At 38.1% G+C, this 25,544-nt stretch overlaps 1 protein-coding gene across 1 annotated transcript in view; it reads left to right on the forward strand.

Moving 5' to 3' along the window:
• The window catches only part of ABCA13 (ATP binding cassette subfamily A member 13), a 160,443-nt gene that overhangs the window by 83,226 nt on the left and 51,673 nt on the right, over nucleotides 1-25,544 (forward strand). Inside the window, 10 exon segments of the mRNA XM_069778573.1 lie at nucleotides 5,312-5,558; nucleotides 6,483-6,535; nucleotides 6,538-6,568; nucleotides 7,202-7,274; nucleotides 9,767-9,880; nucleotides 14,258-14,342; nucleotides 19,372-19,426; nucleotides 20,020-20,105; nucleotides 20,108-20,212; nucleotides 24,631-24,727. Coding sequence (XP_069634674.1) covers nucleotides 5,312-5,558; nucleotides 6,483-6,535; nucleotides 6,538-6,568; nucleotides 7,202-7,274; nucleotides 9,767-9,880; nucleotides 14,258-14,342; nucleotides 19,372-19,426; nucleotides 20,020-20,105; nucleotides 20,108-20,212; nucleotides 24,631-24,727 — 946 coding nt within the window.

Here is a 25,544-nt window from a genome sequence, read left to right on the forward strand (position 1 = left end):
GCTACTTTACAAGTTTGCTGGTAGTTTTTCCAGGGACAGTTTTTTGGGTTGTGGAATCTGAGGCCCAGAAAGTAAATCTGAATTTTTAATTAAAAAGTTTTCCCTTCAAAAAATGTCACTTAATTGGATTAAGCAGTATGCATGGGGGAGGGAGGCGGAACTGTAAGTTTTGCTGAAGTTCTGCTTTTCTGGACAGGAAATTCCTAAGATGGAAACACTTTAAATCAACTTTTTAGAAGAAATATTCACAATGCTTAAAATGAAAAATACTCTGGGGGGAAATAGGAGGATTTATATCTAAAAAAGCCAGAAGGGAATTTCTCTTGTGAAATTCTCTCCAAACTATAGATTTTTCTGACCAGCTCTGTACGGAGACAGCTCATGACCCTATTACATATAAGCAGGAATCAATCATACAATGAAACACAGAGCAGAGGCACTCCCTTTCTATCTCAAACCATCAAAGTGCCTTTTATTCAAACGCCCTACATAAAAATCAGTCCTCAAAATCCTCCTGGAAACAAAAACAATATTACACTTATTTTTATAACGAGTAAACAAATATGTAAGAAGGTGAAGGACATTTTAATACTTCCTAATGGAATGCTGTGCACAGATTGGTGGACTAACACTGACTCTACACTAGTACGGCATACACTGAAATGCAGAACAGTGTCAGATCACTAGCTCAGCCTAAAACTACTTGTTGGCATGGAACATCTGATAAGCTAATAAATATATACTGCTGCCAAATGCAACCAGTTTCATGTGAGCTAGCTCAACTTTTTTTGCCAGGGTATTTCAGTTCCAGGATTATCTTCCCAAAATCTGGACATCCTCTTGATGACTTGTCTAAATGCCAAAATGACAGAAGCAGAATTGAAAATGTCTACTGCTGGCTGTTAATACAGCCATCGCATAGCCCATTTTTCATTATTTTATTGTGCCATGAAAAAAGTTTAGAATTACATTATTTTCTAGAAGTGCAAAAAAGGGGAGAAAAAGACTATCTAATATCCAGTTAGAGAGACTTACAATATTTGGTTCTGCTCCTAATTCTAGAGCAGTCTATAGGTAAGAATTTTCAAAATTTTGGTTCCCAAATTTTAGGACTTATGCTCTGTTTCCCTGTACCTGATATTAACTATATGAATGGGAATGCAGTAAAAATCTTTTCCATAATACAAAGGAGAGTCTGGATGAATTGGGAAGTGCAACTTAATTGTGAACATAATTGCACTTCCTGTGGATAATTGCAATCATAAGTCAAGCAGGACAGCTTCTAACAGGTCAGATTTTTAATTTTACGATCTAAATTATTAATGAGAAAATCTCTATAAGCTTTCTGCATAAAAATTGACTTCATAACAGAGAGGTCAGCTGGTCTTGTCCTCTAGCCTTTATGATTATCCGTGGTAATCAGAAACTGTTTTTCCATACATGTGTGCTGCTTTTACGCCTCCTGACATATATACCAAATGTAGGTGGTGAATTACAATCTTTATGAAGCAAAAATTAATTCTGAAGGTTCCAGTTAAAAGAAAATTAAATTAGACTACGCATGTAGGATTAAGAAACAAGAATGGTTAAATGGTAAGTGTACACAGGAATAGTATTTAGCTTTTTTTTTTTTTTTTATTTAATACCTTGGGAATCTTGAAAGCCATATTGAGTCAATTATAGAAAGTCCAATGCAGGCTACTTTTCACAGTGTGGCTGCAGTCAGACAAAATGGTACGATCCATAATGAAAACAAGGAGATCAGTACAAGAATGCATAACGCTATTGTATAAATCAGTAGTGTTTCCACATCTGATGGACAGCTATGTTGAATATATCTAGAGACTGATACAGTGGTAATACAAGGAGACATGAGGCAAGTGGTGAGGTCGATTAGGACTATAAAGATTTTTATAAGAGGAGACTGAAAGGTTAAGATTATTTATGCAGAAGATGTATTGGAAACTTCTATAAGAGCATATCCAGTACTATCAAATAGAATAAATTCAAAACAGATAAACAAGATTTTGTTTTTTACCTGAAACGCAAAGGAATGACAGAATTCAAGGTCACAAAGATTGAAATTTAAGACAATTCAGAAAGGCATTTAAATTTGACAGCTTTCTCAATGAGAATTTTAAATAATAAATGTATGGGTTTTTAGAAAAGACAAATATTTTTAAAAAGTGTCTGAGGCGAACATATACTTTTAATATAGTGGTTTATTGCATCTTCTTGTGATGTATCTTGGCTGACCAGCATTATAAATATTGAGTAAGGGTCAGGATATTGGACAAAGTGGACAATTATTTTTATTCAGGATGACAGCTTCTCTTCCTATTGCAATCTGAATTAATTTGCTATCATTTCTCTCGGCTCCATTTCTCAAGAAAAAAGAATGAATGGCAGCTTTGATCTCCCTTTCTGCCCCCAGAAAGTAGCCATCTTAGTCCACTTTCAGAGATTCAAAGGGGCAAATGTTTTGAAGCATTTTCACTCACATTTCATGCTTATAGTCTATGAACAGGTCTGGGACTATGGCAAGTATCTCATTCTATGCTCCTTTTCTGGCATTTCACTACTTTCATAAATGAGAGATATTTTACAATTTCAGGGATGCTTAGCAGGGGACATTTACAGGATCTGTTTTATTCTAAAAACACTCATCCCTTGAAAATTGTTCTGCTTCCATGTGTCTCAATTTCTGTATTGGGTCAACTATTGCAAGTCTTACCATAATAATACGAAGAGATTAATACATTCATAAGAAGTTTGCCTTAAGAAAATCCTTCTTTTATTTTTACTAAGATTGTTTTTTCCTACTAGTCCAATTTATAGAAAAAACTGGTTTCAAGTCCAAAATGTAACCGTTCTTGATTGGGGCACTTGAATGCTGAACCAGGATCTGAGTTCTGTAGCTACTTTTTTTCTCCACAGAGATTCAAAATCCTGAATCCCTTTTGTGGTAGCTGTCAAATTAACAAGATACGGCTGCGATTAGAACTGCTTAAAGACAGAATTTGTTCTGTGGGATATTTTTTGGGGGAGGGGGGAAGACATTCTGTTGTGGAATTAAAAGAAAAAATACTGGAATTCCCCCCCCCCCCCCCCCCCCCCCCGAAATGAATTACATAGAATTAATTGGAACCTAATAGAATCAGAGAATATTAAGGTTGGAAGAGTGGGTCAAGTGGGTCAAGTAAGAGTAGGCTACTCGGTGCCTTGTCCGGTCTGGTCGTCACGCTCACAGTGAGATTTGTTTTCCTGATATATTAAGTCAGAAATTCCCATGTTCCAGTTGGTGCCTGTTGCTCCTTGTCCTTTCCCTGAGCAGAGATTTTTCTCACTGGGGTCCCTGGGGGCTGCTGGAGATCTGCTCCTGCTGCCAGGAGGTTCTACTCATTGCCAGTGCCTGACACACAGATGCCTCCAAAAAGCGCAGATCCCCTCCAGATGCAGGTGTGCACACATGTGCATGTTAACAAATACTGTTAGTGTTTTCTTCATCATTGTCCCTGAGGGACCCGGGGCTCCTGCTTCTCAGTTGGACCCAGTATTGCTGCTCACAGCCCACAGTGTAGTGCCTGGCAGTCTGTCCAGCAGTCCTTGTAGTCCTCCTCACTTCATTTGCTTTAAGGACACTGTGGGAGAGTGTGTCACAGGCTTTGTTAAGTCAAAGTAAACAGCATCCACTGCTCTTCATTCACCAAACCAGTTCTGTATTCATGGCGAGCTCTCAGGTGGTATGGTTCAACCTTACCAAGTCCATGTTGTCTATTCCCAGTCACTTCTTGTTTTTCATACCCTGGGTGTTGTTTTCTGGAGGATTTGATCTGCAACCTTCCCAGGGACTGAGGATGATTAGCCTTTATTTACCTGGATCCTCCTTTTTGCTCTTCTTGGAGGTGGATGTGATGTTTATCTTTTTACAAAAGTCTTAGCCTTGAGAAGTCTACACAAAGTATTGTGTGTCACCATGAAGCCCCATCTCACCTGACCTCCTTCTCTTGTGTAGGCCCAAACCCTAAAAGCCACAATCTCCCACAATGTGTCTACTTGATTATAACTTTTCATGGGAAAATACACATAATTTTTAATGTAAGAAATCGTACGTTTGTAATTCACACTCCAGTTGTTGTACAGAATTTGAGCTGTTTTGCTCAATGGCTACTTTGTCAGAAGTTCACCTTCTTTTTCTGATCATTTTTTTCCCCCTATTCATCCCACAGCGCTCTCTTCAGGAATTAAAGTTCTAGTAAACCGGAAAAAACAGTGCTAACTGAAGGACAATTAATTTGAGGTTAAAGCTCCCATACAAGTAGCTGTTAAAATGTAACATGAAAATGCTGCTTAGAGTGGTCTCGGTATATAGAAGGGAAGGTAGTAAGAGACAAATCACAATGGATCATAAAATATAGTATGTCTTTGAGCACAATAATAAACAGGCTATTCAGTCTTGCTACAGTGCAAATACCTTTGGTAGTAAATCTACCAGACACTGTGCTATGCTGTAAGGAAGAAAAGAGGCTGAAGTATGTTCAGTCTGGCAAGGCCACAAGTAAGAGAAGCTGGTAATAGCCTGCACATACCTTGGAGGCATTAGGTTCTAAAATGGAGGCAAAGTGATTGGTGTGATTCACAAGAGTCTAACAAAGTACAATTAAGGGAGAGTCTATCAGGAAAATGACTGATTGTTGAGATGTTCATAAACTGTGGACACTCCCATGGGAATGTGAGGGACAGCTCATGAGCTGGGACTATGAAAACTGCATTGACTAACACATTAGAAAATTTTGTCAGTCCCATATGAGCAGAGAAATGAAGGGAATGCTTTTATGAGAATCCACGTCTCTAGCATCTATGATGTTCTGTTACATACTGTGAAGATGTCCCATTGAAATCCTGTGGAAAAGTTGGTGATTTCAGTCAAGGTGGATCAAGACCTTAGTGCTAATACAGGCCATGTTTGTCATAGTAATTTGTCCAGGAGCAAAGGTGGCAATGCACAAGGAATGGTTGCACCAGTGCAAGGACCATGAGAAAACAGGTATTCAGTACTCCTTTACCTGTGTATGGGGAGCTATAGAGATAATGTGTTAGCTGAATACCTGTTTTCCCCTTATAGGAAGAGTTAATTAGTTATACTTGGGGGGGAGTGTTATACTCTTCCATCCAGGAGAATACTGTACGTTTATGTAGGTTTGTTTTTTCTATGAAAAAGTCTATTATGTTCTATATTTGAAAATGCAGCACATGAAGGTATGATTTGATTTTCCTTGTTTGTCAAGAGGTTTGCTTTCGTCTCACTCAGATATCTCACTTATGGGGACCTCAAGTATGCGTGGAGGCTGCCTTGTTCTCGCACAGATTGTTACCCTTCTGATGAAGAGGTTTTACCACGCTAGGTGAGACTGGAGAGGAAGTCTGTCAAATGTGCTGCTGCCTGTCCTCTTTGTTGCACGGGCAATGGCCTTGTTTAGTGTGAAGCTGCTGGCTACTGATTATCCTTCTCTCAAGCTGACACCAAGACTTTATGATAATGCAGTATCTTTCTTTAGGTAAAGGACCTACCCATCATCATCAATAGCCGGGGTTCTGGGACCTTTCCCCTTGAGTTCTCATATTTTAAAGACTATTTGTATTTTAGGAAGAATAAGAAGTTACTTTTTATAATAGCTGTTTATTTTTCAGATGTTTAGTACATTTTAATAGATTATTATGAGGGAGAGATAAAATTAGAAAAGCATTGTGCAAAGCATTTTCTGGAGGTAAGGGCAAAGACTCCGGAGCAGTTTGAACTGCGTAACTTGTTTCAATACCAGCCACGGCCATTTATATGTAAATGCACAAGTGTATCTAAACAAGCCTTTGTATGCTTCATTTTATCTAATTGCTTAGGTCTGAAGCCATTTTCTCAAAATAATTCTCAGGTTTGAAAGTGTCATGCAGTATTAACAAATGCTGGTGCCCTTCTTACTCAACCTCTACTTTCTCTGTGTTCAGCTTTGAAAGCAACTAGATTTATCTATTTATGTATTTATTTTTAACGCACAGTATCTATAGCTCAGCTCTGAACTACTCTGTATCGAGTGCATATCATACAGATCACTTTCTCTACTGGACAAATATCCAGATATCTTCATAAACATAACATGATGCTGTTTGAATTTATAAACGAAACAAAAAAACACTTAAAACCATGGTAACTGCTAGGAATGCATGTTTACAAAGAGAAAGATGGCCATGGGGAGATGTTGAGATTTGTTTAGCCATAATTGTATTGAATTTTCTCTACATGTTCATATGTAGTTTTTACAATGAGATCATTTTGCTCTTTTGGTATGTTTCCTATGCATGGATTTTATAGTTCTTTAGTTTCTTGGTAAACATGTAGGATCTTGAGCCTGAAAGTTTACAGAACTACACATATTAACATGTCTGTGTTTCTTTTTCTGCCCCCCCCCGTGGCCCACTTTGAACAGCACTGAAGATGATAACCTAGGAAACCTTTCTCAGATTCTACAGAGATATTTCTCTGCGACCACACATGCATGCATTCAAAACAAGGGTAATTGTGAATACTCAAACGTAGCTACTTCCTAAATTGTAAATATTGTAAATTCAGTATCTTTTTTCTGTGTAATGTGGACTATCTTAAGCTTTTCTTGGCAGTATATGGTTAATGACAGAACTTTTATGATGAAGGAGCTGGCATCCAGGTAGGCTGGATAAATAGGCTTCATTGTCAAAGGTCTGATCTTAATGCCTTAGAAGTCAGTGACAGCTTTCTGATGAATTTCAGGAGGATTTTGATCGAGTCTTGTGTCCATATGAATGATGGTTAGATAGTAATTACAATATTTGTTAGGAAGCATTCCAGATTTCCAAATTTAGGAATGCAGAGGGGTAAGCATGCTTTTCTTATCTTATTGCTACAAACACAACTCATGCAGCTCATTTGCTGCTTTATTATACAAATATTTTTAGTGAACCTACTTTGATACAAATGAGTAAAATTGCTATAGCTTTAGACACAGCTGCCACTGTGATAAAATGCTAAGAAGGTGTTCAAGATGCCAGATCTGCTCGTTACCCTGTGGATTTCTTCTGTTACGTAATATATTAGTTTAATTAATTACTGTTAAGTAATATATTCCTTTCATTTAATGGTTGTTCTTATTGTTATATTTATTCCCATTAGAAAAAATCATTCATGTTGGCAGATGGAATCTACGTCACCCCAGGATTCATGCAGATGTGCAGGTGAACGAGAGGTATGTCATTTTATAGTTACTTATGTATGTAAAAATTATGTGTGTGTATATTACATCTAATACCTTGACTCTTCTTTTTAAATGGCTAGAGAAAGGGATGAGGAAATAAGCCCTCAGAGCACTGGCTTTGTTATGATTGGAGATTTCCTTCTGTTTCATCTAATGCTTGGGCTACATGTTCTGAAGCGTTCAGGGAAAGGGCTTGCACAATTTTGATTTGTATATATATGTGCGTGTGTGTGTATGCACTAGAAATGGCTATAGATTGATCTGAAATACCAGGAATCAGAGATGGCTGAACTATTCTCAGTAGATGCATCTTTGCTTTAAACGTGTTACGGAATCATAGAACGGTTTGGGTTGGAAGGGACCTTAGAGACCATCTAGTTCCAACCCTCCTGCCGTGGGCAGGGACACCTTCCACTAGACCCGGTTGCTCAAAGCCCCATCCAACCTGGCCTACAACACAGCCAGGGATGGGGCATCCACAACCTCTCTGGGAAACCTGTTCCAGTGCCTCACCACCCTCACAGTGAAGAACTTCTTCCTGACATCCAATCTAAATCTACCCTCTTTCAGTTTAAAGCCATTACCCCGTGTCCTGTTGCGACATGCCCTTGTAAAAAGTCCTTCTCCAGCTTTCCTGTAGGCCCCTTTAGGTACTGGAAGGCTGCTGTAAGGTCTCCCCGGAGCCTTCTGTTCTCCAGGCTGAAGAACCCCAACTCTCTCAGCCTGTCGTCACAGGAGAGGTGCTCCAGCCCTCTGATCATCTTCATGGCCCTCTTCTGGACTTGCAACAGGTCCATGTCCTTCTTATGTTGGGAGCCCCAGAGCTGAATGCAGCACTCCACGTGGGGTCTCACGAGAGCAGAGTAGAGGGGCAGAATCACCTCCCTCGACCTGCTGGTCACTTAGGACTTCGCTTACAAAAAAACTAACATAAAACAAGGTTAAAACATTACATTTCCATAGTATCTGGAAGCCTACCTACTTTCAAAGGGGCAGGGCAGGTGATCCTAGCTGATAGAAGCTACCATGGAATCGGCATGTGAATGAGATTTAATTGTCAGTGTTTGATTTTGATTTGGATTGTGTATTTGAAAATAAAACAGCCTTTGAGGAAAGAAAGGATTTTGAAAAAGATAATGAATTTCTGATCTTCTTGACTACTGAGTTTTCCTGCTGACTTGCTCTGAGGTTGGGTAATAAACAAAAATGTGAAACTGCATCTGAAGTGATAAATATATTTCCCTGGATGGGACCATTCCATCAAATAAGTTCGCTCCTTCGTAAAGACAGAAATATTTAGAGTAAGAGTTGCATCTGAAATATAGCAATGCAGTTTTGGGAAAAGTGGAAGGAAGAAACTAATTTTTTACTGTGCTGGGAATAAATTTGCCTCTAATAGTAGTGAGGTGTATACTTGAAATATGAGAAGCTTAAATAAAATGGGAATGGGAACTCACACAGGGAGAGGCCCAATTAACCATGAAAACTCAAGTGAGAGAAGTCACTTGGCAGTGGAGGCAGAACCTGTACCTGTGAGCTATGGAAAATCATAATCTCTGAGAGTGAATTTTAATTTTTGTAGGGTTGTGATGTAAATAAGCATTAAAATTTTTCAGTTGATATACATAATGTACTTTATAAGGCTTCTGAGATATCTGATCATACTATCTGTCTCCTTTTACTTGGTTGTGAGAATATCCCACTGAATCATTACAAAACATTTTCCTTTATATTCTCTGCAGTCAATGAAATTTTTAGAAGCATATTGCATTAATTAGAATTTTGTTTTCATCTTATGCTCATCTGGTGCCTTTTTTGTGTTTCTTCTCAGGCACAACAAGTTAATAGCAGTCTTGCCTTTTTCATTGTTGTAAACCTTTCTAAATTTATATACAAGTTTTGATGTTTTCAAAACAAAACTGACTGACAGGGTTGCAAGAGAAATCACAGGTGGTTCTAATATGTAGGTGACAATTATTTGACATGCCTTATCAACATAAAACCGTACATAATTTATTGAGGTTATCAAAGCTGAGAAAGGCAAATCCAGTTGAAAAGCAGTGCTGTAAAATCTACGTAAAAAATTAAAAAATATGGCTAAATGTAGTGCCACTGATTTTTAAGAGTGCTTTACTTATTTTATGTTGTTGGTTTAACCTCAGCCAGCAACTAAGCACCGCGCATATATATAACTAGACATGATGTCACATGGTATGGAATGCCCCATTCACCAGTTTGGGTCAGCTGCCCTGGCTGTGTCCCCTCCCAACAACTTGTGCCCCTCCAGCCTTCTTGCTGGCTGGGCATGAGAAGCTGAAAAATCCTTGACTTGGTATAAACACCACTTAGCAACAACTAAACACATCAGTGTGTTATCAACATTCCTCTTATACCAAACTCAAAACATAATGCTGTACCAGCTACGAGGAAGACAATTAACTCTAAACGAGCCGAAACCAGGATATATGTACACTGGTTTTCAGATGTGTCCAAGTTTCAATACCTCTGCTCCCTAAGTGAAGAATATGAAAGGACTTATTCTGTATAATTTTTCAGGGTTCCTTGAGGAAGAATATTTAGTGACGTTTTCCAACAAAGCAAGGGAACCTTAAAATATCTAACTTTTGTTTACCCTTTGTTTATAAAAAACCCACAGTCCTTCCTGATCCAAAGCACAGACCTACATCACTGAGAATATAAGGGGTAGTTGCCTTTATCTGTTGGTTGTTATCAAGGTGTAGAGTCAGGCTAAGGTAACATGGAACACCCTCCATGGTTACTTCTCAGAGTTTCCTCCAGCAGTTGTATAATTGCCTCCAGGCATACCCTGGCTCTTCTTGCCACACAGTGAGTTATTTCAGCATCTCAGAGAAAGAAAATGTATATGCATATGCTTCTTACAGCTTTGAACTCCAGTTCCATCAATCCTTCATTAGGAACTTGAAGTCCTAGAGGATTGCAGTAAGATGTGTTTTTCTAATTGCTGCTTTTGTCCTATGTATCTTCAATCATTTTAGACTCTTATTTTGACATGCCTGCACTGTGGTTGTTATCAGGGTCCCTTTTTTTAAATGTCTTTGGCATAGAGCTCCACCTGCCATCAGCACAGGCATAAATTATAGTTATACTGTTAGTGAGTAAGCTTTATATTTCAGACCCAAAGAAAATAGTGGAGTAGATTTATAAAGGGCAGTGTGTTATCTGAAACACCTCCTGGAAGTGGCTTTCAGCTGATGCAATGTCAAATTATTGGATTAACCTTTCAGTAATTAATGATGAGACTTTTACTTTGACCTTTAAGGCTTGTTCATGAGACAGTGAATATACCATTTACATAGCCTTGTATGAAAGAAAATGAGAAATTTGCATTTGAAGAGACTTACTATACGATTCATTTCATTTTAGAAAATTTCTGAATCTTTATATGTTATTCTCCTCCACTCAAAAAACCAACATTTTTTACAGTTCAAATTAAAAATACCTATTCAATACCTATTTTACTTTACTTAATCATACCATGCTGTATATACCACATACATGGTATACGCACGCACACTGAGAACGTGTATGTGTGCATGCACAAGAAAGAATACCACGTGACAAAGGTGGCTGATTAAAACCATTGATTATTGACATTTATTGATGGTCACTGCTACGTGGCAAAAGCACACCACCTCCTCAAATTTTTTGTGTTTTCCTGACTGTATATTCTTTGGTTTCCTTTGACAATGTGGGCAAAATTTTTTCCATAACAATTTCATAATTGCTGTTGTTTATAACATAATTAAATCTAGCAAGAACATGTGGTAATTTTAAGTAGTCCTGAAAGGCAATTTGTACTGTTTATGTGGCATTCTGAAGTGTGTGTTTTTCCAATCTCAAAGGTTGGGATTTGAGGCTTTACAGTAATAGTATAACTGTCCAGAAGAAGTTACATCTCTCCAGTCTAATCCCCTTCTCTCTGCCTCCCCATCACGAATCTGGTCCAGAAATGCTTAGGGATTTCTCTGCCCCTCCTCATCCTTTTTTCTTGATAGTCCATAGGTTAGTCAAAATGTCAGTCTAGCATTATTCTGGAATATTAATGGCAGGTAAAAATGGTATGGAATAATGGAAAACACATCTTTACAGAACGGATACCTAGTGTGGTGAGGGGCCATGTTTCTCCTTGGGAAGGAATTTTATCAACCATGAATAGAAGAGAAAATAATGAAAATAAAAATAATCTTAATCTATATATTTTTCCATTGCTGACCTCTTACCTGCCCTCTGTAAATAATTACCTGTGTGGCACACAATAAATATGAGAGATATTTCAGCTGGAACTAATATTTTTCCTTTTTTATATTTTACCTTGGCAATCAATTTAGAATAAGCCACAAGACTTTAGAAAAAAGAGCTTAAATGTATCTTCTGATGAACAACCTCAAATGCCTCTTTTGCCAGATTATAAGCAATTAAATATCCAGCTTCAATTTGGTTATTTCCTGGAGGTTTCATTCAGTTACATAATGTAGCTTGAAAGAAGAATTCTAATTAATGTGTGGGATATTGAAATGTGTTGTTATACACAATGTTCTGTTGTGGGTTTTGTATTTTCATTTGAACATTGGTCACATTATTGTATTTCTAAGGTGTTCGGTAAACACTTCAGATCTTCTGAGGATGTCATCAGAATTTTACTTTCTTGTTTTCTTAATTGCCTTTTTTTTTTTTCCAATACAATGAACACAATTGCAGTGGAGTTTCATTATGTATGTGCAACTTTCTATTCAGCACAAATCTTTTTTAAAAAAAGATGGAATAAGAAATATATGTGTGGGGGTGTGAAAAAGACTGGCTACCCATGATCACTTGTTCATGTTTCTTCACTCTGGTTGCTATTTGCACAGGAGACCCAACAGTGCAAAGATCTGCGGTTTTCCTCAGGACACTTAGGTTCTATTTCACTTAATTTCTTGAAAGAACTCTCTTTTGTTGATTGAAGAATGGGAGATCTAGTTTGTGTAGTAATTTGTGGGAACTGAACCGGAGCAGAACAGAGGAGTTGCACGAGTTTGCAAAGGGGAAAAGAGTTTGGGATTTGTTCTTTTTTCTTTTCTTTAAACGTGGGGACATAAGATGCTGTTGAGATTTCAAGCAGTTGTGAAGACCCCATAAAGAAGAGTAGAAAATATGAAAGCTAACGCAAGCAAGAGCAGTGGTAGACCAAAGCTGCTAATTTTTAAAATAATAACTAACAGAGCTTATGGCAAAGAAGATTCAAGAGTGAGAGGCATAGGAGAAATGACCGTGGAGCTCAGAGTGGTATCTGAAAGCATCATATAGGATAGATGGGAGGAAATTGAATGGACAGTTAAGAGTGTTGTAAACCTTACCTCACAACAGAGTACAATGTGGACATCCAAACAAGTAGATAGTCAGGAAAATAAATGAGAAGAAAATAATCATTAAGAGAGGGAAATAGAACTGAAGATTAGACAACCTGCACTGGGAAATGTAGAGAAGAATGTGGCAGGAAAAAAACAGTCAAAGTCTGGAACTAGTGTCCAAGTAAGGATTGTAACTGGATACTACAAGAAAGAAAAACCCAGAATTATCTGCAAGTAAATAAATAAAAAATATCTGGAAGTTTACACCAGTATCAAGAAGAGGCACATATGTATGGAAGAGCACTAGATGAGAACAGCATCAGAATGATGAGAAAAGAATCTTTAGGGAAGTTTCCAAGATGTAACTGTATAGATGGTAATTTTAGAAAGGACCTGAGAAAACTGAAATACTAGAATAAGCGTGTTAAGGCAAGAAAGACCTATATTAAAAACTATGCACTTTGCAGTATGATTCAGAATCCATACATAAAGTGAGAATTGCCTAGCATCAACCCCAGATGTACAAAATGCAGATTAGCAAACAGCTGATAGCAAACAGGGAAAGGTTAAGAGTTTTCCAACTGTATAAACAAAAAGGGGACATGAAAGGTTGCTGTGGAGTGAGGAATGGATAGTAATCAAAGATGATTTTAAGCCTGTCACTGAAACTTGAAAACGAACAGATATAATAATTTGACTGAGTTTTCAGTATGGATAATGTGGGTTCAAAGGCACTATGATTAACAGTAATGAGGCACAGAAATAGAATCAATTTCCAAAGGCAAAGCAAAACTTAAACCTTAGTATATTTGGTTTTGGGACATATCAGACTCTCAGCAATGATTCTAGTACATGGAAGTGTGAATTTTGAGTATATTTATAAAGCTGGGGTGATTCTGCATGATTTGAGGATAAAGTATATGTTACAGCAGAATTGCTTCCCTGTGCTCCTCAGAGAGACTGTCTTGCCTTGTCTGCCCTAAAGTTTGCCCGTATTAATTTCCTCCATGGCTAACAAACCACAGGTAATTGCTTGGTGAAGGTGAAAACACAACTTTGTCCTTCATGGAATAGTTTCATACTCACCTTTTAAATAGTGCCTCCTTGATTCTTTCTTTCCACACTTTCTAGGATATTCTGTTCCTAGACATTTTAGGCTGTGTATCACTTACAGGTATTATTTAGATAAGTCTTTTTGGAATTTCAGTAATGTTCTCCACTTGTAACACTGGTTTTACTCATCTTTTTGTGTTTTCAATTAAATTGGAAAATGTTATTTTTGCATTGTTTTTCCTCTATTTGTTTGACCAAATGTGTGTAAAGGAGGGGACACAGTGTTCCATTTAATCAGAGCATCTCAATTTAATAATTAACATAGGTGTACAGCTCCAACAGTAGAAAACAAACTGATGCATGCTGTTGAAAGACCTGTACAAATTAACTGATTTTGTTCTGCCTAGTTCACCTTCCTGTAGAAATAGGTGTCATAACAGGAGAATTAGATATCTTTATGCAATTCTTCAAGGTATGGGAGCTTTAAGATCAGTGTTCAGATTCAACTCATTTTTGATTCACAATTTCCAGTCTCTCTTCCAGGTGTAGTACAAGCTGCCGTCCCACTTAAATGAACTCAGTAACTTAATTCTGTGGCTGAATTTGCCACCTAATATGCATTGAAGACAGTACGGTAATAGTCCTTCTTTAAGTCTTTTTACACATCTTTTGAAAAGTAGTTTTTTAATAGACTCATAGATAGTAAATAGATTTTAAGTATAAAAATTTTTCATAGTATAAAGTAGGATTGCACAGTCACACATTGTTTGGGAGGATTTGGAAGTGGAACTTTTAATTAAACAGAAGGTTTGTTTGTGTGAAGAATGTATTATACATTAAGGTAAAATTTGAATTTACAGCTCACTATGCCATATGAGTTTCTTACAGAGGACATTCATGTGGAATAATTGTAAATTGGTTCGCTACACTTGGGATGTTACTCCCTGTGAAACCACTGCTAGGGCTTGCTTAAGTGGGATGATTAATGCACAACAGAGTGTGAATTTATGACTTGTCACTTTATCTCCTTACATAAATATCCAGGGTAAACTCAGAGTATCCTGTAAATTCATGCTGCAACATGATGTTCCATAGCATCCTGTTACTCAAGGAACAGGAGAGGTTGGTGTATCTTACTATTTGTACATAACAAAAGAGAGAGTAGTATATTTGACATCTGAATTCTCTGATTAAGATATCACTGAACTGTATAAGAACTAGTTAAAATAAAAATTTTACAAACTGAGTTTTTAAAAAATGACTGCAGCCAAAGAATCGGCTGTTAACACAGGTGAACTTTTTGGGATATTGAAATCTAGTTTGAAATCTGGGCTTGATAGTTCAGGCTAACTTCTGTTCATTCCAGTTCCTTTCACTCTTAAGGTTCTGTTAAAGAGGAATTAGTTTGGTTTAGAAAAATTTAAAAATAGCTTATGACCAATTTTTAAGAGTTTTTGAAAAGTAGGATGGTTGTCTGTAATGGTATTGAAATGATTTTCAGTGTGTTTATAATGAAGAAGGAAGAAAGAAAATGAAAATCAGTGAAAAGGGGGAAGGAATCCTGAGTCACTGAAAATAGAAATTCATTAAAAGTTTCAGGAATGTCAATGAAAAAAGAGTAATTGCTTGCTTTCAAGATGGCTGGGGTTTTATTTTTCTAAATGAATTATGAGAACAAATCAAAGCTAATGTATTTCTGCAGAAAGTTTGAATTAAATTAAATCAGGTATTTTAATGAGAATTTTTAATAGAAATCAATTTTTAATGAAGTTTCCCTGCACTTAATGAATAGTACTGATGCTACCTTGTTTTCTGTAGCATTAGATCTCCCATTCTGGAACTTGAACATTTAAGTAACCTTACTTTTATATCTGTCACAGAGTACTGTCGCTGAGTACTGCATTCAGCCCTGGGGCTCCCAACATAAGAAGGACATGGACCTGTTGCAAGTCCAGAAGAGGGCCATGAAGATGATCAGAGGGCTGGAGCACCTCTCCTGTGACGACAGGCTGAGAGAGTTGGGGTTCTTCAGCCTGGAGAACAGAAGGCTCCGGGGAGACCTTACAGCAGCCTTCCAGTACCTAAAGGGGCCTACAGGAAAGCTGGAGAAGGACTTTTTACAAGGGCATGTCGCAACAGGACATGGGGTAATGGCTTTAAACTGAAAGAGGGTAGATTTAGATTGGATGTCAGGAAGAAGTTCTTCACTGTGAGGGTGGTGAGGTGCTGGAACGTGTTTCCCAGAGAGGTTGTGGATGCCCCATCCCTGGAAGTGTTGCAGGCCAGGTTGGATGGGGCTTTGAGCAACCGGGTCTAGTGGAAGGTGTCCCTGCCCACGGCAGGAGGGTTGGAACTAGATGGTCTCTAAGGTCCCTTCCAACCCAAACTAAAAAAAGACAAACAAAAAAACCACCAGAAAAAAACCACAAAAAACCCCAAAACAACCACCACCAACAACAAAAAAACCCAACAAAAAACCTGGGGACTTACCATCCAGATTACAGTTGAAGAAAATTATAGTTGTCCCAAGGATTGTGGAAATTTTATATTTTTGTTTTTTTCATGGCATAGAAACACAATGCGCAAAACAGTGCTTAATAAATATTTGAAGTCTTGGACTGTCATCTATACAAATATGGGCTCATTATATAATCTTCTGGCAAAATATGTTGGCTATGTCTCTGCAGAAGCAGAGTTTATGAACTAGAAAGCAGTTTATTTATGACTATATCTATTGGAGAGGTGCAATAAAGATGGGTTGATCATGCTCTTGAGACATAACGCAGAGGGACCTGTCAGAAATCCTAAAAAGAGAAGTCAAGTTATCTACCTGTCTATCTGTATGTATATGTGTATGTACACATATATGTATCTGCATGTGTATACATGCACATATATGTATGTGTATATGTGTGTATATATGTGTACAGACAAATACACATGTACACTTTATTTTTTAAAAAACTCAACAGTTTTCCAATGCTACAAGGGACACTTTGACTTCTATCTCTGATTTAAGGATACTGCTCTGACGGAGAAGAACTATTTATATGCTTTTTTTATTAAAATGGTTATATGCAGTCCTGTAAATTAGAAGTCAGAAGACTACATACTGTGTTTCAACACTGAAATCTATTCTTTCTGATTTTTTTTCCTCATGCAAACTCTGTTTATATGCAAAGTCAGTGCTAGAATATTATTGGAAATTGCTGCGAGGAAGCTTGTTAGGATGTTGCAGAAATGCAGCTTTGCAATTCTGACTTACATTAGTGCCGTAGTTTTTCTCCCAGGATAACTTTTCCTACCAACAGAACCAGTGCTTCTGTATTATTTTTAAGTGACATAAAAATAATTTGACCCTTGAAAAGAGAGTGTGAGGACACAGTCTTTCCTTCCTTCACAAAAAATAAATCTTGCTTTACTGCAGGAGACTTATTTCAATAGGGTAGAACATAACCATGGATGTAAACAGAGTAGCAACTACTATGATATTGAAACAACCTTGAAAGAGGTCAACAGCTTATTTAAATGCTCATATAAATACTGAGGAACCCTTGTTTTCTAGTGAGTTATAAATTCAGTGACAGATAATGAAAATGAACATGTTAAACAATTTTAAAAAAAGTGAGAAAGACTAATTCAACGGAGAAGGTAAGATGTACTGGGTCTTCGTCAAAACTCTTCAGCTCTGGCTGGTCTTCAAGATTATGTGAACAATGTTTGTTATGTTTTTAAATCTTTCTGAAATGCTGCATTCCTACCATTAGATACTGTAATTGTGAGCAAATAAAAAATGGAATAATGAAGTAAGAGGAATAAAAACCTAAAAGGCAACATTTTTTGCTTAAGCTTAAGACAGAAATTCTGATCAAGTAAAACTGTTATTTTTCACGCCTAATTGTATGCAGTTGAGAATGTGTTTATCATGCTGGAATACAGGGGAAGGACTATTACCTACTTCTTAGGACAAGGCTATATGAAGAAAAAAGGAGTGCTTGTCATCTATAATGACGTCTATGAAGTACAGTGGTCAAAAAAATTTCTTACGTGGTTACTCAAAGAACAGAAATGTATCATTATAGAAAGGCCTTGTGCAATGCAGCTGTTCCATCTCAAGACTTCTATTGAAGTCATTGATTTTTTTAAAAAACCTTTCATGCTAGGGCTCATTGTAAGCATTCACATAGCATCCTCATTTATTTCAGATTCAGTTCTTCAAAAGAGCTGAAGGGATCAAGAGACCCATTTTCAGCTGAGTTTTGGTGGAAAGTGACTGTATAGTTTCCTGATTGCTTTGCAAATTGTAACGCTAAACCTCTTTTCAAAGGAAACTGTGAAATGGCATTTAGTAGGAACCTTCTTAACTATGTCTGGTTAGCGGGGGAGAGAGTAAAATAGATATCATTAATGAGGGCGCTGCCTGTGAAATCCTCCATGAAATATAAGTCGTAATTTTCAGTAAATAGTAACGTCTCATTTTATACAAACACTACAGTTTTGCTTGAAGATGAAGAATGAAAAATTAAAGGGGCAAAAATAAACGTATAGATATACTCTGTCAGACTGCACTGGAATAAAGCAATTTTCATCTTTATACAGCTGGACCCTAACAAAATATGATGAAGTGTGGCATCCTGCAAAGCCCATCTAAGGCTACCAAAAATTTATTTCTTTGCCAAAGATACTGGGAAGATTATAACTGCTGTTAGGATGGTTTCTGGTGGTTGTTTTTTTTTGTTTTGTTCTTTTTTGTTTTTGTTTTGTTTTGTTTTTTGTTTTTTTTTAAATTGGGACCAGCATGGATTTATGTAGATACTCTAATCAGATAGTGCTGGTTTGATCTCACTGGTATTACGTTACAGCTGGCACACCTGTTGGGTACACATGCAGAAATAAGTCAGGAACAGCATCTAGACCAGCTGGACAGCAACTTTTGCACTGGCAAAGTTTTGCACTCCCCCCCGTCGCATTTTTATTCTTTTCCTTGAAAAGGAAAAAAACCAAAAAGCCACAGGTTTTGTTGATAAACTACCTTCCAATTCTGAAGTTCAGTTTGCTAGATTGTTACAGGCTGGTTGCACCAAGAACCAAAATAAGCCTAAGAACGCATAGCCTACTCAGGCTTTTTCTTGGTCTCCCAAACTGGGTATCTTTTTAATTTAAAGCTCTACAGTTTCTATCTGAGGTGTGCCATTTTTTTGTGAATTTAGCTGAACAGTTTTTCTCTGCAAAACATCAGCAATCTAAAAATGTTTTTAGCAATGATAAAATACCAAGTAAATAAATTTCAGTAACAACTTGCCCTACTCCAGAAGATTAGGTATATGAACAAATTCTACTCTAGGTTTTGTATTCGATCTCTTCTGTGATGTAGATCCTGCAGCAATATACAACACTGTTGAACCCATTTCTGCAGTTCAGAATGCAGAAAAGCAGCTATTACTTATGTTTTTTTCACTAGATTCTGGTGGATCCAGACTCTGGAAATCACTCAACAGGAGACAGTATTTGGTTTGGCAGCTTGGTGGTTGACCTCTTTCTGTTGCTTATTAAGTATTTAGCCTTTTCATTTATCTTGTGTAATAACGGGTCAACAGTGTACTGGAGAACTTGAAGTCCTGATGTAGCACTTACCATTTCATAATTTATTCTTCTTTTCACAGGGGTCACACTCTACAGCCAAGCATATGGACGAGCCTTGCTGGATGAGGACAAAATGTGAGCAAACTCTTAAAATATACAACGGTTGCGATGAGCAGACAATTGAAACTATTAATTCAATGAGCATATATATTGCATGCAATAAATGTTGTGACTTGATGGATGCAGTTCAATTCCACAGAGTGAAGCATTTTCTCTGGTCTGGTGTTTATATGTCAAGTCTACTGTTTATATCAGATATAGTTGCATTATTTTGTAGAGAAAAATACTGAATTTATGCTGACTGCACTTTACAGAGTGTTTGTGAACAGGTCATGACTTTTTCAAACAGGTCAACTGCTTCACATGATTGTCAAGTTTTTAAATTTTAATCTTATGTAGGGATGAAATATTTGCAAAAGCTTCACTTTACTATTCAGACTTTAAACACACACTGTGTTCTGTAACTCGCGTATAGTTTCGTAACTTACATTATACTCCTGTTCTCTAATTAGATGCTGACAGGGTACAAACATGGTGTTTGCAAACAGTATTAAGGTCCTAATGTCTAGTGTTGTTTTGGTAAGAAGTTGGCTTTGAAAATGGTTGGGTTTGGTGAGGGTTTTTTCCCCCATTATGTTTTCATTATGTCATTTTGCTTTGTACCCTAGAATGGAGAATGTTTGTCAGTGTGGGGTAGCACTGTGTATCATGCTGGGTTTCTCTATCCTTACTGCATCCACTGGAGGTGCCATAGTGAAAGAGTATCTGGCGCAGAACGCTTGCAGCACATCACAGGCCTGGGTTACAAAACTTACTGGCTTGCTAACTTCTGCTGTGATATGGTATGTATCATGTGGGGCAGCATGCTTTCAGGTATACATTTTTAACTTGCTTGTCATAAATAAGCAAAAGGAGATACAGTCACAAGACACATGAATAAGATTTGAATTGTGCAGAGCAACAGCTCTTGGCTGTCATGTTAACAAGCATTGGGACACCATTCCTACTTTAATACTGTCAGATAAAATTCTTTAAGACAGGGATTATGTTCTAAGTTCTCCAAAGTTGAATTGTAAGGTAAAGCATATTCTAGCTTTAGGTATGTACACTATTTTACAAGTAAAAGGAAGCTGGCTAGTCAATCTAGACAGAGAGAATCTTCTACACAGCAGTTCATAGCAGGAGTTTCAGTGCTTTAAGTTGCTACTGGCAAAATCTTTCAGATTATTGGAGAAGCCTGAAGATACTAATCAGCTACTTTAAAGGCATAATTATTTGTCTGTTGGTGGGTAATATGAGAGATACTCATAACTGGTACCTTTCATTTCTGGCAAGATAGACAGTAGAAAATATTATTAATTCACATACACAGAATGACCTAGATCAGAAATGGGTGAAATTTCTGTCCTGAACATTTATTTTTCTCACACAAAGTAATTTCTACCATTGTTAGCATTACAAATAGTATTGTCTGCATGCAGTTCATTAACAAATCTGAAAATCTTTCCTTCTTTTGAAAATACCACAAAAGTTATTATTTTTCCCTAAATCTTACCCTTTTAATCAAATGTAAAGGCAGGAATGCCACTGAGACCTGATTTTGGCAGGTCAGATTTAGGCCAACATAGTTAAATGAAATAGGAATTTTTGCTTACCTTCTTCAAGTTGGAGAAGGTGATTTCTGTTCAGGCCAATAAGCAAAGGCGGTGAAATAGAATTAACTTTCTCAAGTCACTGTTATACCCCAGTCACTGAGCTTTCATTGGCTGTGTAATGGAGCTTGCTGGTTTCCATTTAATCATGAATGCCACAAATTATCTTCAAATATCTTTTTCAAAGGTGTTATGGGTTTCTGTGGCGCGGGTTGTTGGTTTGTGTTTTTTTTTTTTTTTTGTAGCGGGGGAAGGGGCCGCAGGGTGGCTCCTGTGAGAAGCTTCTAGAAGCTTCCCCGGCTCCAAGTCAGACCCGCCTCTGGCCCAGGCCGACCCAATCAGTGACGGCGGTAGCGCCTCTGGGAGACCAGATTTCAGAAGGGAAACCTGCAGTGAGTCGGGGGATTGGGAATGTGAGAGGAACCCCTCTGCGGATACTGAGATCAGAGGAGGAGGAGGAGGAGGAGGAGGAGGAGGTGCGCCGGAGGAGGGGATGGCCCTGTAGCCTGTAGTGAAACGGCAGACTGTGTGTGTGTGTGTCCCCAGCCCACGGAGGGGAGCGAATGCCTCCCAAGATGGCCGTGACTCTGTGGTAAAGCCCGCGCTGAGGCAGTCTGTGACTGAAGACCGGCCCGCGGAAAGGACCCAGGCCGGGGAAGTTTGTGAGGAACTGCAGCCCGTGGAAAGGACTCGCCTTGGAGAAGCTCGTGAAGGACTGTCTCCCGCGGGAGGGACTCCACGCCGGAGCAGGGGACGAGTGAGGAGAAGTCCTCCTCCCCCTGAGGAGGAAGGAGCGGCAGAGACAAGGTGTGGCGAGCTGACCCCAGCCCCCGTCCCCTGTTCCCCTGCGCCGCCGGCGGGAGGAGGTGGAGAGAACCGGGAGCGGAGTTGAGGCGGGAAGGAGGGAGGGCGGGGGGGAAGGTGTTCCAAGGTTTGGTTTTACTTTCCATTATCCTTGTTTTGTTTTGATTTGTAGTAAATTAAATTGATTTTGTTCCTTCCCCAAGTTGAGCCTGTCTTTTGCCCGTGACCGTAATTGGGGAGTGATCCCTCCCAGTCCTTATCTCGACCCACGGGCGTTTCTTTATATGTTCTCTTCATCCCACCGTGGCCGGGGGAGGGTGTGGGGGGAGCGAGCGGCTTCGTGGTGTTTTGTTACCGGCTAGGCTGAAACCACGGCAGCAGGTGACTCTTTAAAAACTAAAATTAAACGTGGCTCCATTATATATGTGTATATATATCTGTGTGTATATATAAGGCATATGTGTATGTCCCTTACCGAAAGGCTTTTTCATACTTCACTTGTGAAGAGGCTTGCTATAGTATTAGTAGAGTGTTTGGCAGGAGTTTGACATCAGGTCATCTGCTTCTGGGAAGGGGATAGAATTACTGGTTTTAAAGAACTATGGTGCTGTTTGTTCATAGCTCACTTGTCAGAGAAGGTGTTTTGGGTTGGGAGACTGGTTTCAGAGGCAACAGTGAACAACTGCGAGTCGCCTGGGTTATTCAAAAGTATAAAAGATTTAAAAAAAAAAAAAAAAAGTCACCTGGATTATTCAACAACCCCACCCCCCAAAAAGTATGCAAAAATTCCTGGCCCCAGAGAAGGGACATAAATTTTCTGCAGCATAGGCAACACAAACGTGAACTAGCCTGGTCAGGAACAGAGATTTTTGGAACACTGTGTTCTCATTCAGACTATTCTAAATCTGAAACATTAGAGCTTCACCCATCTATGCTTGAAATCAGGATTTTCACACCTGAGCAAGCTTGGAGTAAGAGCACATTTCTCCAAATGTTCTTTACTTGGCCAGTCAATCTTTGTATTCCATTTTCTGCCGTGTCAGATAAGAGGGCTCGGTTAAAAACTCAGTCCTTCACCATTCAGTTTCTCCTTGTGCAGCAAAGTCAACTCCTCATTATTTTCTGCCAATCTCTTCCTTTCAAAATGTTCTCACAGATTCAGCACAGTACTGCATGATCAATCATGATCTGGGAAAGAACAGACACTGCTTTAGATGTTAATTGTGCTGCAGATCATTTAGGGACACTGAATATATGAACTGTCAAATTTGAAATCCCTCTACATGTTTTAAGTATTACAGGCTGTGTCCTGTAATATTGGTAGCATAATCTTTACTAGACCTGCAGAAGTATTTGATTTACGAAATTGCTGTTGTGAGAATCAGGCTGTTCTTACCATATTTATACATATGAATGGTATTCTTTACTATGTTCAACAAATGGAAAATATGTAAGTGCTAAGAAAATTTCGTGACAAATAGAGATGTTTTGTTCAGATTAAGCTTGTGTCACTAGAGGGGCAAAATTAAGGTTATTTTATTTGTGCATGCCCAACTTCTATAACACACCATGATTTCAGGTAAGATTTCTAGTAGAATTCAATGTTTAAAGTTACTTATTTTTTTCTAGAAAAAAGTCCCAGGTCTGTTGAAACATACTTGCACTCAGATGTTTTGTGGCTTCTCTACCATATTTTTTAAACAGCTCTAGGATAACTGAAACCTAAATCTGTGGAGTGGTATGGTATGGTATGATATTTGTATATGGTACTGAATAAGGTACACTGTAAACAAGATGAGAACATTACATCTCTTTAAATTTCACTCCATTGCCCTTCTCTCAAAAAAATTTCTGCCTTCCTACTGGCAAAGAAGTGATGCCCTCTGGTTTAATTTTGAACAGGTTTGCATTGTACTTTAATATGAAAGTCCAATTTTAACGGTAAGGATGTTGTTCTTCTACACTGAATGTTTAGCTAGGGCTTGATTTGTTTCCTCTATTGGAGTTGCATCTCAGAATCTCAGGTATATTAGGATAAGGTTAAATATTATATAAGCAGAAATGGAGGCAGTCACTGCCCTAATGAGCTCAGCTTCAATGCACAGAGCAGGCAGACACTGAGAATGGAACTAAGCACAGATTTTCACATCTTGCCATTGCTAGATGCAAGCAGAATCTATCTCTCTTGAATACGTGGATATGAATCCCCTGTACCAATGACATCTTCCCCTGCTTAAGTATTTGGTTACCATTATGTCAAAAGACTAAACAGAGAAACTGCTTTCCCTATTGCCTAATGTCTGTAACTCTTCTAAATATTATGTCTGTTCCCATTAAAAGTTGTCATTTGCTTCATCACCACACATGGTCCTTCATTAAAGTCTCTTGTAAAATTGTATCCTTACTACTCTCCTATGACTAAAGCACCAATCAGTGAAACCGCTTTTTCTGAATCCAAGATTCTGTATTCACAGTATAATTTGATGTTTTGGAGCAACAGTCCCATATGGACTCATTATCTGGAAGAGTTAGCTTGTTAAATGGATGTATTGGAAAGGTCAATAGAAATGGAATTAAGGGGAATATTCTGTAGTCAGATTTTATTTTGTCGGGCTGTTTCATGTGTGTATGTGTAAGAGCAAGTGTGGAGTATGAAATCTTGGAGCTCTTCTGCCTAATTCTTCCTAATTTACAGTGTAATTTTATTTCAGATATGGAAAAGTTAATTTGTAGAGTCCTTCTATGCTAATTAAGTAAGACCAGTAAGAGATGCTCACCTAAGTGCCTTTTTTCTTCTGTTTCTAGCTGTTTTACATGGTTCAGTCACCTTGTGTGTTGGTGTTATTAGTGGCCTCCAGCTATCAGCCTTCACTTTCTGAAAGAACTTGGCAGCCACTATACTCCTGCTGATATTCTTTGGGTATGTGATTGGAAATGCTACTATGGGATTACAGCTTGTAAGAAGCAAACAGAAATCTTTAGACTTGGTTTGCACCTGCTGTTGGATGCATGATTTTTTCTCTTTGGAAATGATTATGATTCAGCAAAATATAGTGAGAAAACAGGCTGAAACATGAGTTTGAAAGTTTCACATGAAAGGTGGAGGGAGGTTTTGCTCACACACTACAAAAAAAACAAAAAGGGAAAAAAAAAAAAGGACTGGAAATGTCTTAGAAAATACTCAGCCTGCATAACAATCATTTGCTGTTAGAAATTGATTATATGTTATCTTCCACAAAATGAAGGAATAATAACATAGTCAGGTCAGAATTTCAGTGCTTAGCTGTGCAGAATATCATCAAGAAGGTAAGAAGTGGTTGTCTTTTACTACACTTCTACCCATTTTCTGTAATTCTATAATTTTACATAGCTCCAGGAATTTATATTTCCAATGAAAAGTCTGTCTGATGTGGAGTACTGGGCTGGTTGGAGATTTATAGAATCATAGAATCATTCAGACTGGAAAAGACCTTTAAGATCATCGAGTCCAACAGTCAACCATGCCCACTAAACTATGTCCTGAAGTGCCTTGTCTACAAGCTTTTTGAATACCTCCAGGGATGGTGACTCAACCACTTCCCTGGGCAGCCTGTTCCAATGCCTGACAACTCTTTCAGTAAAGAAATTTTTCCTAATAGCCAATCTAAACCTCCCCTGCCACAACTTGAGGCCATTTCCTCTTGTCCCATCTCTAGCCACCTGACAGAAGAGACCAGCACCCACCTCATTACAACCTC

Source organism: Haliaeetus albicilla, chromosome 3 (assembly GCF_947461875.1).
Source record: "Haliaeetus albicilla chromosome 3, bHalAlb1.1, whole genome shotgun sequence".
NCBI lineage: Eukaryota > Metazoa > Chordata > Aves > Accipitriformes > Accipitridae > Haliaeetus > Haliaeetus albicilla.